Raw genomic sequence first — 17,045 nt, 5'->3', positions numbered from 1 at the left:
GTTGGAAAACATGCTTAACTTGATTTATCCCAGTTAAGTCAAATTAGAAAAAGTTATTTATTGTACCCAGCATGCTTTGGGAGTTTTTTTTGAACATGCTCAGACCTTCCTCATCTACTTCGAGCTACCAAAACCTTCAGCACATTTTCACCTCGACCGCATCATCAATCAGGAGCTTCCTTCCACACCTTCACCTGGCCTGCTTGTGTTTAGCACATTAAGGTAAGTGAATATTTTACTCTTTTGTAAACCGTCGCATTGTCTTGTTATAGTGTTATGTGCTTGCCAGGGAGGAGTAAACAAAGTCAAATTCAAATATTACCGCTAGCACAGTAACGTCGCCGTTTTTAAAACAAATGTAGACAAGAGTTTATCCTATCCTTTTTTTGGCGATTTGGACGCGCGCGCGTGTGTGTGGTGTCGGCGACAGGTTCGAATGTGGGAGAAAAGGTCGGCCGTTGAGCTCCGGTATCAGGATCACGGTGTTCCGATCCGCACAGGGAAGTTCATTTCAGCCTGGTCGCACCAAGCCGCTCGCCCTCGAAAGTTGTATGCTAGCTGCAGCCCTCCAGCTCACACCAGGTTAATTTCTCCGCGCCGGTTGACAAGGTACCATTTGTGTATATTTGTGTGTCGATGTGTGTGCGTGTATTTTCAACTCTTGTCTGGCTCTGTTTAGATAAATAAACACAAATAGGCAACAAACGCACACATAGAGGGCTTAATGCTAAAATTATCATGTCTTTTCAGGTCAACCAGAGCAGTACTCCCTAATGCAGTGGACTTGTAAGTACTGCACATTTTTTGCTGAAAAGAGAGGCTACTTGCTTAAGCATTACCGCTTAAAACATGGATTTCACACTCGGACTTCCCCACTTCCATGCCTTCATAAGGAATGCCTCTGCACATTTCAATCTTTTAATGCACTCAAAGTGCACATTTCAACATGGCATACTCAAAAGGATGCAGGCAAACGTGGGGAAACTGCATTTCACTGTCAGTTGTGCAACTTCGTGGAGCCTTGCACAAAAGCAGACTTCTTTACCCATTTGCGAAGACATCTTAAGCTGAGGCAAATGGTTGCTTGCCCATATCAGGACTGTAACTTTCAGAGTAATGTCTATTCTACCTTTACTGCACACAAAAGCAAAGAGCACCAGATGCACAACAAGATGTCATTCAAACAGGAAATTGTTTCAAAAAATGTGGTTGAAGAACTTACAACAAATGCAAGTGTTCAGATAGAGGAGAGTGGCCATGAATTTGATGGTATTGACTGTGAAGTTGCTGAGCAAAATGAAGATGTGGAGGACTTAGAGAATCAGTTGGAACACAATGTAGCTGCTCTTTTCCTGAAAATTTCATCAATTCTTAACATCTCTGAAACTGCCCTGCAAGAGGTCATAGAGCAGATCAATCAAATTTATTTGTTATCACAGCCATTGCTACATTCTTCTATTCAAAGAATTCTACAAACACATTGTGCAAACGTTGATGATGCTTTAGTGAATGAGATAGCTCAAGTGGTCATTGAGAATAATGTTTTCCTCAAATTCACTTCTGATGAGGGATCGTTGTCAACTGCGACTGCGACTACGACCAAAGCACCACTACGTTGAGCATTACCCTCAGCTCATTCGAACATTTGGTCCCCTATCTGATGTGTGGACAATGCGTTTTGAGGGGAAACACAAGTTCTTCAAGAAAGTTGTGCATCACTCTCACAACTTTAAAAACATTCCCCTGACTTTAGCAAACAGACATCAGAAAATGATGGCCTTCCATCTAGCTGCCACAACATTTTTTAAGCCATCTATTGAAATTCACAAAGTGAAGTCTGTGATGGTTTCCTCATTTCCGGAAAATGTGCAGAACTGGCTCAGTCAAAGAAACAACCAGCTAAACACAGTCCTTGTTGCTTCCTCCGTCATCATTGATGGCATCAAGTACAGTTCTGACATGGTCATTTCTGTTGGATCTTGCGCAGGGCTCCCAGAGTTCAGACAAATCTCAAGGATTGTTGTTATAAACACAGATGTAGCATTTGTCTGTCGACTGATGACCTCATGGTATGATGAGCATCTTAGAGTGTATGACCTCAGCAGCAGCCATTTTCCCATGTTCTCAGTCACCCAGTTGTCAGATTTGAATGATGTGTTTCCTCTGTCACTTTACAGAGTTCATGGCAAACAGCTTGTTACACTCAAACGGTACATATTATGCTTGGTGGATTAAACACTGATGTGTGAAGATAATGTTTTTTTTACAGGAGGTGACATTGAGATGGACCAAAGATTGATGCTTCGAGTTGTCATTCATGAGGATGACATAAGGAAGCTGACCTTAAATGATAGACCGAATTCCATTGAAGAACTAAAAACACAGCTGCAAGATAAGCTGTCACTGCAGTACGACTTCAAACTCCAATATGAAGATCCAGATTTCAGTAATGCATTATGCAATTTGACTGAAATAACAGATTTGCCTGCAAGAGCTACGCTGAAAGTAATTCCTCTTGTGACTCTCGATTTGACCGCCCTGTCTTCACCCACCGAAGAATCAGACTGCAGCACAGTAGACGCTGAGATCTTGTCCCCTGCTGAATCGTCACCTTCACTTAGAAGACAGTGGCCAGAGTTCTTTGACATACCCAGTTTCTCAGTGGATGTAGAGTACAGGCTGAGACAGGCAGACCTTTCATTCATGAAAGACCGTCTCCCAATTACTCCATCACGAGACATGAAACATGACATACTTGAGAAGCTCGCCGAAACAATGTACAGTTTCAAGGCGTACCCGAACGATGATGACTTCAGCAGTGTCGCAAAATCACTGATAAGTAAGCACCCCAGTCTCACTGAACCTGGTCCCCAGCCAGGGTGGTATGGCTGGAAAAATAGCCTAAAATTCAAGATGGCAAACTATCGTACAAAGCTACGAAAAGCAGGATGTGATGATGTAATGATAAATGGGGGTAAACGAAGTAAACTTAATCCAGATGGAGACTCATCCAGCAAGAATGTCAAGAGACCAAAAAGAGGCGAAGCCAATTATTTGCCTAATTTACCAGACGGACATGATGAAAGAAGCCTTGAAAATGCCAGGAAGACTGTCTTCGAGGAAATGAAGAAAAAAAACCCAATGCCACTCTAGTCTCGCAAATGATGGACCAAACATTCCCACTGCGCAGAAGGGAGATAGTGACACAGGAGCCTGCTGTGCAGAGCATGGTTGAACGTTGGCCAGCACTTTTTACTGAGAGACAGGTAAGTTACTTGTCATTTTGGCCTGCCTTCCCACATTAAGTTTCCAGCAGATTAAATGTCAGTCAGAACATATCAATGTTGTGAGGCTGAATATGAAAACACATCATCAAAAAATAGCTCTTGCACTATATACAAATCAGTAAAAAGTTTTCAGAGTCAGCATGTGCACTGTTATTTGTTTCATAATATAGTAGTAGTAATGTATTATTCACCATAGTTTCATATGTTAAGCTCTTTAATGTTCTGCAGTATTAATTGAATGACAGTCAGCTTCATGTTGCTATCCCTCTCCCTCCTGCCACTCTCCATTATTTCAGGTCTTTGCAGAGTTTAATCGCGTGGCCAGTAAGAACCTTGAAGGAAACTTCTATGAAGCCTTAGACCAACATACCCCACGCTTCATCGAGCTTTTCAAGTCCAAAAAAGGAACTACAGGACAAAAACTGACAGACTTGATGCAGCACATCAACTGCCTGGTAAGGATTTTGTAATTTACACTCCAGTAATAATGGGTGGCGGCAATGCACCTTTGGCCTGTTTCACATACCAGTCACACTGCCTTTCTCTCTGCTGTGTTGCTGCATGCTGCTGAGACAGATACACCCTTGGTGACCGTACCAGTGATGTGCACTTAGAGATACACTAGCTACATCACTTCACAAATTAAATCATGCTTTTCAAAATCCTTTCACAACACGTATACCAGTTGTTGTGGACTACTCATCGCACCATGTTTTGTTCAATTTCAACAGGTTTTTATTTGTTTGTCAGTCTGTCATTCTTAGTAACAAGAAAGTCCAACAGTATGCTGGTTGGCACATTTCAGTGTAATTGTAATAAATAATAATACAAAATAATAATAAAAAATAATAAATCAGTGTAATAAAGAGTGCTCAATTAAATGCATGCACAAGGGCATTTTATTTTAACCCTTCTGTTGTCCTCTTGGGTCAAGGAAGAAAGGAAGACAGAAGGAAAGAAAGAGGAGGGAAAGAAAGAAAGGGAGGGAGAAGGAACGAAAGACAGAAAGATAAAGAAATAAATTAAAGTAGGGAGGAATGAAGGATGGAGGAAAGAAGGAAGGAACAAATAAAGGAAAGGAGTGTGGAAAGGAGAGGATGGAGAAGGGAGGAAGAAAAGAAGGAAAGGAGGGAGAGGAGGGACAGAAGAAAGGAAGGATGAAGGAAGAAAGGAAAGAGAAAGAGGAGCAGGGAGGAAGGAAGGAGGGATGGGCATCACAGTATGTGGAAAGAAGGACCAGTCCAAACAGATTGGGTCAGTTTGACCCAGGATTAAAACAAGATGGTTAAATTTCATTGAAATGTTGAGTTTGTATGATGAAAGAAAATAGAGAAAGTGGGATGTGTAAAATTAGGTATTCAAATGTTACCAATTATACTAATAAAACTTTTGTCTCTATTATGAGGCAGCACTATTAGAGACAATACAGAACAGTATATCAACACCCCACCCCACCCACCACCCCCACCACACCCCTCAAAATGCTACAAAGTCCTTAACTTGAATCTATTCTCTGTCTGTATATTTAGTCGCCAGATGTGACGGCACTTCGCTCTGTTGTCCTCAGAGGCCTTCCTCTTGTGCTTGGTGATGACTCCAGTGAGGTCTACAAGACTTGCTTTGTAAGTATCATATTGTAAGAAACATATTGATCTCAAATTATTGACAAATCATATTTGATACGTTGATAGTGTTGTCAAATATTTAAAATACAGTTATTTTCAGTTGATCGGAAACTGATGGATTCTAATCTCACTCATAAAAGATCATAATCACTAAATTAGTACATACTGTAATTACATTAAATATGTGAATTCCCCCATTCTCACACTTTCAGTCTATAGAATTTCCCAAAAGACGGCCAGATTCAAAAGGTAGTTGTGTGTGCTTCTTTTGCAGGACAAAGCGAAGGAAGAAGCACTCGCCTCAGTGACAGTTGGGGTGCTGACCGTGGTAAACGAAGATGCTCTGCAGCAGGGTCTAAATGCAGTGCATCTCCAGCAAATCTCCACTGCCATCATACTTGAGGGAAGTACAGTCATGGACAATGTTAGAGACTTTCCCCAGGCAGTCTGCCTCTTGTTTGGTCTTATGTATGCGCTTCACTTAGATTACCCAAAATGCATGGTGAACACACTCACATTCATTCAAGCAATCATGCTTGGATTGGGAAGCAAAATACTCAATCCGAAACTGCTTAGTTTGAAAAACAAACTACTGGGGTAGGCAGTGCAAAAACCTTTTCCCCTCTTCAAAATAGAGTCCCAGATGTCCCAGCATTACCGGTATGAAAGAAAATTGAGTTAAATTTTACCCAAACCCATTTTGTGTGAGCAACTTAACAAAAAGATTATATTTGATTCTCAATAGGTGACAAGGAAATATCAGCAATATTAGCATGTCCACGCTGCACAGGCATCTCACTTCATTATCTTCACTGCAAAATAATAATCCCAATAATTTAAAATGCCTACATAGTTGACACACCAACATTGGTGTTTTAGCAACATCAATAGTTTCCTGTGTCTCTTACCAAAAATTAATTGTTACCTTTATGGAAAATAAATGTATGTGCTTTTGTACAAGTAATGCCAACACATCCAGGACTCTCATTTTGAAGAGTGAATCAACAGGAAATATTTCTTGTTAATGTGCATTTGTCATTATGTTTCAAGTTGTTACTTTGGTTTTCAAAAAGTATCTGCACCCAACATAACCCTAAGCTTCAGAACTAAAAAGTGATTAGTTCAGAAAGGTTCTCTGAAAGGGTTTAGGTCTTCATAATATTCTTTCCAAGCAATTATGAGGAACATATTTTGTATATGTTGTGCATTTTTGTTGAGAGACTGTTTTTTGATATGTTTTCTTGTCTCAAACTGGACCATGTTCCCAGGTTAGGAACTATTTTTAGTTAAATAAATTTTAATTCCACTGAGTTTAAGTGTTCTCTACTCATTGTGTTTTTTTTATTTTTTTAATGAAATCAACAAGTGCTGTTCTTTTAGGTGAGGAAACTTAGCACAGAGCCAGGGATACCTTTTATGGACCTGAATAAACAGATGACAGACAGAACTTAATCAGATCGAGGTGGAACGGGCAGAAAGAGAGAGAGAGAAGTGGTCCAAGCTGAAGTTGGACCCCCAGCTGTAGCTGTGAGAGACAGTTGTGGGTCCAACTTCAGCTTGGACCACTTCTCTCTCTCTCTCTGCCCATTCTAAGGGAGAGAAAATAGTGCAGAGCGACTGTGAGGTCAGACTTTTTCGTGGACAATGGTTTTGTGATGCAAATGTTTCACTTGAAGCGCATAATGTTTTGAGAAGCAAACGCCCTATGACCTCAGCCAACTATCTGAACTAGCCTTGTCAACCCCAAAACCAGGCTCATGTGTTTACTTTTTACACTAATCTATCCCTCGCTTCTTGAGTTGAACCTGAGTTGGATTACATTAAGTTTACATGAATGTGATGGATGAGAAACACTAAAGCGAATTAAACTATCACTTGAGTACTGGAAGCTCACAATAAATAAGTTACTGTAGTGTAAATCATTAGTTAATTTGAGTACTCCATAATCAAAATAAACAAGTTACTGTAATCCAAAAATTTAAGATAATTTGAGTACTGCAAACTCAAAATAAACAAGTTACTATAATCCAATTATTTAAGATAATATGAGTACAGACAACTCAAAACAAACAAGTTACTATAATCCAATTATGTAGTATAATCTAATTACTGAACACTCACAATAATTAAGTGAATCCTATGTAATTTATCTAAGTTAACAAAAATTAGTTTTTGTGAGGCAGCGAGTTTGCATATTTTTTTTAAGTAAAGTCAACTTATTAAAATTTACAGTGTGAGGTTCTACTGTACTCTACATCAGAAACACGTGTTTAAACTTGCAGAAAATGTCAGCTCTAATGTCTACTGTAGGTTTCGAACTCCCCAGTTTTTGCAGGATTCGGTTGAGTATGTTTGCCTCGGTTTGCGTGCACTGTCTCGGTTATCGTACAAAAGTTGTTGAAAAGGCAGCAGCTGTACCATTACACCTGCTCCTCGCTGTCTTCCCAACAACAAAGATAAAAGTGATGTTAAATGCTCAGGTGCATTTATCCATCTATTCTTCATTTCTAATTATTTTGCATTGTTTTCTGCATGTAAAACTACAATTATTCTCTATAAAATGTGTTTTTGTTAACACTTTAGGTGTCCTGAACGGATTCATTGGATTTACATTATTTCCAAAGGAAGAAATGGCTTCAGTTATTGTATGTGTCGGTTTTCACGGAGTCTTTTGGAACGTATTTTGGTACCACATCATTATTATTGTGTGTGCATTAAATTTCATATATTGCTCTATTCTCACTCTCATCTCATGTTCTGTTTTATTAGTGTTTCCTTTTCCCTAGACTACATATTCTCCACTGTTCTGTATACTTTCCCCAAGACGGCATAACAAATAAAATTCCCCGGCACAGTCAGTAAAGTATTTGGGATTCTGATTAACATACCATAATTACATTGAAAAGTCAGTCCCCTTTTATAATTGGGTTTTAATCATTTTTCAGCCTTGGGTATCAGATTTCATATGCTAGCGATTTGATCATTTACATAATGTATTTTTATGGTAATTTCCTTTATTCCTGGCCGCTGTGTTGTCATCCTGATGGGAAAAAGTGTCTTCAGTTGCGTTAAATAAATCACATAAAAAATGTAGACAACACTTTGGGTTTTTCACTGTTCCGCATTACTTGAATCTGGAAATACCAACACATTTTGTTTGTATAATTAGGTAAAACAGACACGTTTTTGAAAGTATTTTAGTGTTAATATACCTCAAATAAAATAAATACATTGCGTTAAATGATTTTTTTTATTATTCATTTATTTAAATTAATAATTTTCAATTAATTAATTATGTCTTGTATTCTATATGCTGCAATATGAAATAGACTACTTTTTGAAAATTTACCGGCGTCATTATGTCATTTTGCACAGTATGGGATAGGTATTGCCGATACCAGCCAGAATTGTACTCAGTAACGGATCCGAAAGAAGTAAGTGGTATAGCGCATCCCTATCACCTTGTTAATAAAAAGCCCCGCCCACCAGCGTTGCCAGACGTATGGTAATTGTCCCTTTTCTATGATAATGCAACCCCTCCCTACAGTGTATGATCAGTGAATCCCAAAATCACGTCCAGTACAACGATTTGACCCCTTCAATACATGGCTATTAGCAAATAAATGGTACACACGGTACACCTTGCACTGCGCTTGATTGTTTGCATTGTCTCACTTGCCTTTTTACAGCCAGGTGGAGGTTCTGTATTTGCCAGTGACAGTTTCTCCAACAGTAGTTTGAGTTTGTTTTAAGGTAAAAGTGCATTAGAAGCTACATTACATGCGGTACTCTTGTACTCCACATCAGATAGCCCTGGGCAACTTAAAATCGGGTTTGTACGACAATTTCCCTGAAATTACTAAATACGTTAATTGCCCATCTGGCAACACTGCCGCCCACAGATCAGTGAGCTAGCTGTAGCATGGCCGCTACTGTTTTCTTGTGGTCAGCGGGCGCCAACTTGTTCATTTAGCCATGTCGGGTAGAAATTGATCTTAAAGCCACCGCTAGTCGGCTCTCGGGGATAATTGTGAGTAGGTAAGTCTCGTTCACATGTTTATTTGAACACTAAATGTTCGGTGACGCGACTGTGTGTGTAGCCTGTGTAGCTAATTATGTTAGCGAACGTCAGTGTGCGTTGTGTTGTGATGGAAACCTGGCGTCGACGTGACGTCACGTATTATACAAAGTACACACGAACCGTACAGCGCATTTACACCACAAGTGCCATATTGCCATAAGCGCAATTGGGCTCCCTGTTAGTCCACACGATTTACATATTTAATATTAAGAACTTCAGCATTAGTAGTAATGATAGTAGTATAGCAGGGCAACTCCAAAGAGTGCTCCACGGACCACTGGAGGTCCCTAACAAAACCCCCAAGTGGTCCGTGAGTAACTGAGTAAGTGCACAAATAAGAACAGTCAATCAATTGATAAGTAAAAAAAGTATGAGACTATTGTGAAAGGAACTGTATGCAATGTGTTCTCCGGCTGCCTAAAGGGCACCGACATTCAAATGTGCTGCAAGCATTATGTCCCGCCCTCTTCCTGCTTTCGGTATGTCCTGAGTGAGTGACAGCCATGAACGCCAGTTATTTTATTTGAGCCGGACAAAAATTTCCGCCCATTTTTAATGCAGTTTAACTCGTAATTGTGATATTCTTTTGTGCAATCTGTTCTTTAAACCACTATTGGTCACATACGCTAGCAGGTGGCGGTGTTTTTATATTTTTTTTGTTAAAAAAAAAACAATCTTGAACCAGTTGCATACACTCCCTTTAAATGTTATGAATACATGAGACACTGGCATTGGTGGTAAGTTAACAGTAATAACGAATATATTATTCTTTGTGGTTAAGTGAGGCAGTTACATTTCTTGGTTAGGTTACATACAATTGATGAGTTTGTATTGTAATTTAGTGATGACATTGACATTAATATTAATGGTGAAGCTACAATGTTTTAGATTTTATGTTTCCACTTTCACATTTATCAGGGTTTCCCACAGGACTGCAATCTATTTGTGGAGGTAGTTTTTGTTTTTTTTTTATAAAAAATGAAATCGCAGTAACTTGTCACCACACTCTCGATTTCCTTCAACATGAGAAAGAAATTTGCTGGAAACAAACCCAAGACTCAACTTTGGCGCCCACAATGAGGGAAATTGTGCACATCCAAGTCGGCCAATGCGGCAACCAGATGGGTTCCAAGGTAAGATAATATAAATAAATATAAAGTTATTAGAATTTTTTTCTTATGCATAACCTTTTATCATTTGGTTGCAATGAAAAAGACATTTTCCTTAGGGCCAGACTGATATGGATTTTTTCGGGCTGATTCCGATATTTGGGAATAAAAAAGACCGATAATTGACAGATTATTTTTTTTTTCAATTTAAAAAAAAGATGAAATACTTGCTAGTGGTGGCTTCAGTATAGTTGCAAACAAAGATATAAATTGAAAGGAAAACATTCTGATATTTTCAGATACTTTTATTATCAGAAACTGGGGTGAACAAGCAGCAGATGAACATTTTGAACATGAAATAAATAAAAAATATGATAGGTGCATAGGCTATAGTGCAAAAAAGCACAACTTTGTCAGTAAACATCTATATTCTAATGGATATAATCGGCCGTATACTTAGGGGTAGCATGGCTCTGGTGGTAGATTGGTTGTTGCTGGTTTGGTCTTCAGCCTCCTGTGACCATGTTGAAGTAAATATGGTAAGTGTAAAAGCGCAATGAGCACATTGAAGGTAGAAAAGTGCTATACAGGTGCAAGTCCATTTCCATTCACAAGATTAAGCGGTCAGTCCCCATTTTCTCAAACACTATATTACCTGAATTTATTAGTGAAAAATAAGTGTTAACATTAGGGGTGCCCCAATCCCATATCAGCCCAAAAAAAAACAAGTGTTAGATTATATCAGCCTGCATCTAAAATCTCCAATATGGGTACTCCCATATACTTTTTCCAACATCCCACACTACCAAATAAGTAATAAGTGTACGGTATGTATAATTCATGCTGATATCGGTATCAGCCAATATTCAAGACTGCAATATCGGTATCAGATAGGAAGTGAAAAGGGACACCCCTAGTTGATGTCAGCATCATTCAGCCAACTTTTGGCTGCTTACTGCTTATTCCTTAATGGGTCAGTTCGCAGCCGAGTGTGAAGGGATGAGAATCAGCGCCTCGCCCGGAAAAGGGTGTCATCTCCAGGTCGAGGATGAGATACTGCCCCAAGTGGAGGAGTTGAAGTACCTGAGGGTCTTGTTCACAAGTAATGGAAGGATGGAATGCGAGATTGACAGGCGGATTGGCAAGGCGTCTGCCGTGATGCAGACTAGAGCCCGACCGATTTATCGGCGGCCCAATTATGACTTATCACCGATTAACCAGTATCGGCCAATATATGAAATAAGAGCATTGATCTACACAGGATATTTACTATACATGAACATAAGGACATCCCTCTTTGTGATGTACTTTTAGGTGTTGCCACATGTAGTGTTGTTTGCTTTGCTTGTGCTGGAGCCCTGGCTAACTGGCGCACTGCACATGTTGCAAGACGTGTTGAAGGACATCAGAAAGATTGCATTTTACTCCGCCGCCACAGATATGTGGTCCACGCAAATATGACCCCCATGTTAGTTTAACAATACACTACATAACTGCGTGTGTGCGCGCGTTTATTGCTTTTGAAACAATGTACTCAATGTTGTCAATAATATTGATTATCAGCAATAATTTTTAGGACAATTACCGTCCAGCAAAATTTGTTATTGTGACAGGTCTAGATATTGGTAAGATGTTTTTGTGAAGAAGCATTTTATAAACACATATTGTATTAGTTTAAAATTAATTTAATTTAATTTAGTAGTCCTCTGCTCGTAGTTTGGGTATTATAGGGATTTATGTTCATGTACAGTAAATATCCTGTGTGTCAATATTTTGGTTTTATATATCGGCCAATATATCGGTTATTGGCCAATATATCAGATTTTGGCCAGTATGTCTTATATTGACGTTTTTCAGCCCCCGATATTGGATATCAACATCGGCCCCAAAAATCCCATATCAGTCCTTTGTGGTGAAGAGGAAGCTGAGCCGAAAGGCAAAGCTGTCAATTTAGCGGTTAGTCTACATTCCTACCCTCGCCGATGGTCAAGAGCTTTGACAAAGTATAACCTCGGATAAGTGGTAGAAAGTGGATGGATGGGTGGATGGATGGATGGATGGATGGATGGATGGATGGATGGATGGGTCAGGCCCTAATTTTCATATAAGCTGATTATTACCTTCTTAATTGGGAATGTAATAATGGGGGGGAAATGTAAGTAAATACTTAATATGCACTGCTATGATACACTGTTTATCCAGGTATTTATATATAACAATAGTATAGTATAGTATAGTATAATAGAACAAGATGATTCCAGGAATAAAAATGGGAAAAAAATACAATTTATCCTTTTCGTTTTGTGCTTGCAGTTCTGGGAAGTGATAAGCGATGAACACGGCATTGATCCAACCGGGAATTACCACGGCGATAGCGAGCTCCAGCTACACAGGGTCAACGTGTACTTCAACGAGGCCACAGGTTGGTTGCTAGGCTAGGAACTGATCCATGAGTTTTCTCACTGTACAGTACATCAGCTTTTGTTCTTGCATTCATTAACTGGTGTGGTTGAAGTGTAGGGGGCAAGTATGTGCCCCGTGCCATTCTTGTGGACTTGGAACCAAGTACCATGGACTGCGTAAGGTCTGGACCCTTTGGTCAGATTTTTCGACCTGACAATTTTGTGTTTGGTGGGTTGGCATAAAGCTGTGTCAGTTACAGACTGCAGTCTTTTATGTAGTCAATCAAATGAGGTTAGGTGCTCATGTGTGTGATTGTTTCCTAAGGTAAGGGTGGTGCTGCTAACAACTGGGCCAATGGTCACTACACTGACGGTGCTGACTTGGTTGACTCAGTAGTGGACGTGGTGCGTAAAGAGTCAGAAAACTGTGACTGTCTGCAGGGCTTCCAGCTCACGCACTCTCTTGGGGGTGGAACCGGCTCTGGTATGGGAACCCTGCTGATCAACAAGATTCGTGAGGACTACCCCGACCGTATCATCAATACTTTCAGCGTGGTGCCTTCCCCCAAGGTGAGATACTGTCTGATCCAGTGTGGCTTTGAAATTGCACCTTTTGATAAAGAGGTTGTGTGTGTTTCTGCCCTGAGGTGTCCGATACTGTTGTAGAACCTTACAACTCCACTCTCTCGGTCCATCAACTTGTTGAGAACACCGATCAAACATACTGCATTGACAACGAGGCCCTGTACCAAATCTGCTTCCGCACCCTCAAGCTGAGAACACCCACCTACAGAGACCTGAACCACCTGGTGTCCTTCACCATGAGCGGGGTCACCACCTGCCTGCGCTTCCCCGGTCAGCTCAACGCCGACCTCCGCAAACTGGCGGTCAACATGGTGCCTTTCCCCCGCTTGCACTTCTTCATGCCCGGCTTTGCCCCTCTGACCAGCCGGGGAAGCCAGCCTTACCGAGCCCTCACGGTCCGTGATCTCACACAGCAAGTGTTTGACTCCAAAAATATGATGGCCGCGTGCGACCCAAGCCACGGACGCTATCTCACCGTCGCCACAGTGTTCCGCGGCCGCATATCCATGAAGGAGGTTGATGAGGAAATGTTCCAAATCCAGAACAAGAACAGTCATTACTTTGTCGAGTGGATCCCCAACAACATCAAGACCGCCGTCTGTGACATCCCGCCCCGCGGACTCAAGATGGCTGTCACTTTTATTGGCAACAGCACAGCCATCCAGGAGCTGTTCAAGCGCATCTCGGAGCAGTTTACAGCCATGTTCCGCCGTAAGGCCTTCTTGCACTGGTACACGGCTCAAGGCATGGACGAGATGGAGTTCACCGAAGCGGAAAACAACATGAACGATCTAGTATCCGAGTACCAACAGTACCAGGATGCCACTGCAGACGATGAAGGGGAATTTGGGGAAGAGGCTGAAGTGGCTGCTTGAAGACAACAAGATCTCAGCTCTTTTATTTCATATTCTTGTAAGGCGGTAGACTACGAATATTGAAGATAAGAGAAGGAAAACTCAGGAAAAGTGAAGAAGGGTGATCCATTTGTAACTCTATACTCCTGTAAATAAAATAAAAGGCAGAGTCTGTATATTGTCTTTCTACTTTGATCCGCCCCAGTTAGCATGTTTTTCAGCTAATGTCAAAAATTTTTGCTAAAATTTTGCCTCAGTTTGCATATACTGTATTTTCTGGTTAGCATACACTACGGTGCACGTCTTATTGCGTTATTAATACAATGCATGAGTCCAAATTAGGGATGCGCTGATCATGGTTTTATGCTGCTGATTCTGATACCGATCATAAGTGAAATCGGCTGATGTCGATACCGATCACATAAATTAAGTGTACATTTTTTAAATCTACTATTGGCTGTATGATATGAAAAAGGGAGCCATAAAATCAGCTTGATTTAGACAAAAACATATTTGACTTACTTTTTCAAGATAACATATCACCAGTGAAACTTAGCGAGGATGAGACGCCTTCTTTAAGGAGACTTTGGATGTGAGATGACATGGGTGGAGCTCTAGCATGACTTGCAGGTAGCACGTAGGTGGGTTCCAAGCGAGAGAGCAGCCGGCGAACCCGGTGTCTTCCACCGCTGACGAAGGATGGTCATCATGTCCGATGAATTCAATTATTTTTAAGGGTTATTTGCTTCTGACTGCCACGCACATACGGGTGAGTGTCCAGCTTTGGCTACATTAGCTGCCATTTGACTGTTGATCACATTGTTGGCCTCGAAAACTCACCACACGCCGTCAAGTGTTTGTTCTTCCAATACCATTTTAAAGCTTTTTAACGTGCTACCCTGTCGAGATATTTTTCATGGCATGCTTTGCAAGGTGCAAAATTTATATTACTCTCACAAACGACAGGTCCTGTAAGTTCCACAAAGCAGACATGACTGTCTTGGGTTTGGCACGCCTGCGCCGCATGAAGGAAAGGAAAGTGGGTGGGCGACGCTCGATACAGGTTGCATTCAGCAATAGTATGAGCCAGAGGTGATCGGTGCTGAAAGGCATTTATCGGCATATGCCGATCACATGTTTTTGCATGGAAATTGACAGATTTTGATCGGTGACCAATCTATTGGAGCACTCTGTAGCCCAACTGTTCTTCATGTGTTTTCATCACAAAGCGTCCTCGTAGCAGCCTATTAGCTTTTTTTTTTTTTTTTTTTTTTTTTTTTTTTTTTTTCGACCTTGATGCTTGTTATAAAGCAAATTTGGAGCGCCCGGACCGGAGCAGGAGGGGACAGAGAAGAAGAGAAAAGGAAACGGGGGGGGGGGGGGCGAGAGGGGACAAAAACAAAAAAAAGAGAGACAAGAGACAAGGACAACAGCAGCAACAACAACAATTGTGACAGAACAACAGAAACATACCGAACGACATCAGCAAATAAATGTCCGTGACAACTATAAAGACGAACAAGGATAAAGGACAAATCAATATCAACAACCACAATGACAAAGCTGTCAATGACAATCAGACATAATAGCAGTCATGAAATGATGACCTATGACAGTGATCACAATGACAATACTGCATTGAAACAGTCACACACAATAGCAGTCATGAAATGATGAATTATGATAGTGATCACCATGATAATACCGCATTGAAACAGTCACACATAACTGTAGTAATGAAATGATTATCCATGATAGTGAATAGAATCAAAGTTACTGTAATGCACATCATTGTAAAAAAAAAAAAAATACATATACACACATATATACATACATACACATACATAAATACATATATACATATATATATATATATATATATATATATATATATATATATATATATACACATATATACCGCACATACACACATATATATATATAGTCATACTGCTGAAATCACCGTCGCTGTAATAAAACCAACAACATAATAACACCCTGGATAACTCAGTGAGTAATGTGGGGAAGTACGTATGTACTGTGAGTGTGCATATGTACAGGTATCTCTGTATTTAAGGAAGACTTCATATATATATAAAGGTGCAGGAATGTGTGGGCGTGTGATTGTCACTGAGAGTGCATGAAAGGAAAGGGGCCGCCTTCCACCTCCCAGAGAGCCCCGCCCCAAATAGCAAGGCCGGGCCCCGGCCGCCAGAAGGCCACCAGGCCCATAGGGGCAGGCAGCACAAAGATCAGTGCCCCAAGAGCCAGCCCAGAGAGCCCCCCCCCCCCGGGAAGACCAGTAAGGGGCCGAAGAGAGGTAATCCCAGCCAAGGACAGGGCGCCAGCGGGCCGGAGGACTGCCAACCCCCGAGACCAGCGAGAGATCACACCCCACAAAGGCAGACGGGTACCGGGGGCCACAAACCGGCAGGCCCAGAGACGCCTCCACAGCCGGAAAGAAGCCCGCCCGCGCCGGAAGCGCCAATTCCCCCCCACCGCCACCCCCACCCCCAGGGAGCGGAGCCCGGCCCGCCCCGGGCCAACCCCCGCCCGACCCCCGACACAGGGCCGCCCCGCCAAGGGATGCAGGAGGCACACCCTCCACCCACCCGGCGGAGGCACGGGCGGCAGAGATGTATCGCCCAGCACCTGACCCCACGGAGCAAACCCCTGTATGCCCCCCCCCCAAATAAATAACTAAAATAAATAAATAAATAAAAATACACACACGCACGCACATACACACTCCTACGCACCCACACACACGCACATAAACACTCCTACGCACAAACACACCCCTATGCGCACGCTCATACACACTCTTACTTACTCAAGCGCGCACACACACACAAGCAGCCTATTAGCTTAATGACAAATGGAAAAAGTAAACCGGAGGTCAGCTGCGTCACCGGTGTACGATGTCATCAGCAGTTGACTAGTTCTCTAGTTAGCCACGTCTGCTTTTCTTTTCATCAAAATAAGCCGCAATGGAGCTCAAGAAAGTTTCACGTGTCAGCATTTCGTTAAAGGCGAGAAGCACTATTGTATTCGAGAAATAACTCCCAGCAAAACATGAAGGTATCTGAGTGGATCTCGCTG

The 17,045-nt window shown here is 41.4% G+C and overlaps 2 protein-coding genes across 4 annotated transcripts; both read left to right on the top strand.

The window, feature by feature from the left end:
* The first annotated feature begins 629 nt into the window (after positions 1 to 629).
* Positions 630 to 6,379, top strand: LOC129187508 (uncharacterized). Its single transcript, XM_054786937.1, has 5 exons — positions 630 to 786; positions 2,270 to 3,266; positions 3,584 to 3,742; positions 4,817 to 4,909; positions 5,187 to 6,379. The coding sequence occupies exons 2-5, from the start codon at positions 3,162 to 3,164 to the stop codon at positions 5,511 to 5,513; spliced, it is 684 nt and encodes a 227-aa protein (XP_054642912.1). The 5' UTR covers positions 630 to 786; positions 2,270 to 3,161; the 3' UTR covers positions 5,514 to 6,379.
* Positions 6,380 to 8,692: 2,313 nt separating this feature from the next.
* On the top strand, positions 8,693 to 14,105 carry LOC129187507 (tubulin beta chain-like). Of its 3 annotated transcripts, XM_054786932.1 has the most exons (6): positions 8,693 to 8,950; positions 10,022 to 10,126; positions 12,416 to 12,524; positions 12,623 to 12,733; positions 12,830 to 13,074; positions 13,152 to 14,105. In XM_054786932.1, the coding sequence occupies exons 2-6, from the start codon at positions 10,070 to 10,072 to the stop codon at positions 13,962 to 13,964; spliced, it is 1,335 nt and encodes a 444-aa protein (XP_054642907.1). In that variant the 5' UTR covers positions 8,693 to 8,950; positions 10,022 to 10,069; the 3' UTR covers positions 13,965 to 14,105. The 3 variants fall into 3 exon arrangements, with proteins under 3 accessions (XP_054642907.1, XP_054642911.1, XP_054642908.1); XM_054786936.1 differs by lacking the exon at positions 12,623 to 12,733 and having other exon boundaries at positions 10,026 to 10,126; positions 12,955 to 13,074; XM_054786933.1 differs by lacking the exon at positions 12,623 to 12,733 and having other exon boundaries at positions 10,026 to 10,126; positions 12,946 to 13,074.
* The last annotated feature ends 2,940 nt before the right edge of the window (positions 14,106 to 17,045 follow it).

The sequence above is a fragment of the Dunckerocampus dactyliophorus genome, chromosome 9 (genome assembly GCF_027744805.1).
Source record: "Dunckerocampus dactyliophorus isolate RoL2022-P2 chromosome 9, RoL_Ddac_1.1, whole genome shotgun sequence".
NCBI lineage: Eukaryota > Metazoa > Chordata > Actinopteri > Syngnathiformes > Syngnathidae > Dunckerocampus > Dunckerocampus dactyliophorus.
The sequence above is the reverse complement of the archived record's forward strand: the minus strand, read 5'-3'. Positions and strand labels throughout refer to the sequence as shown.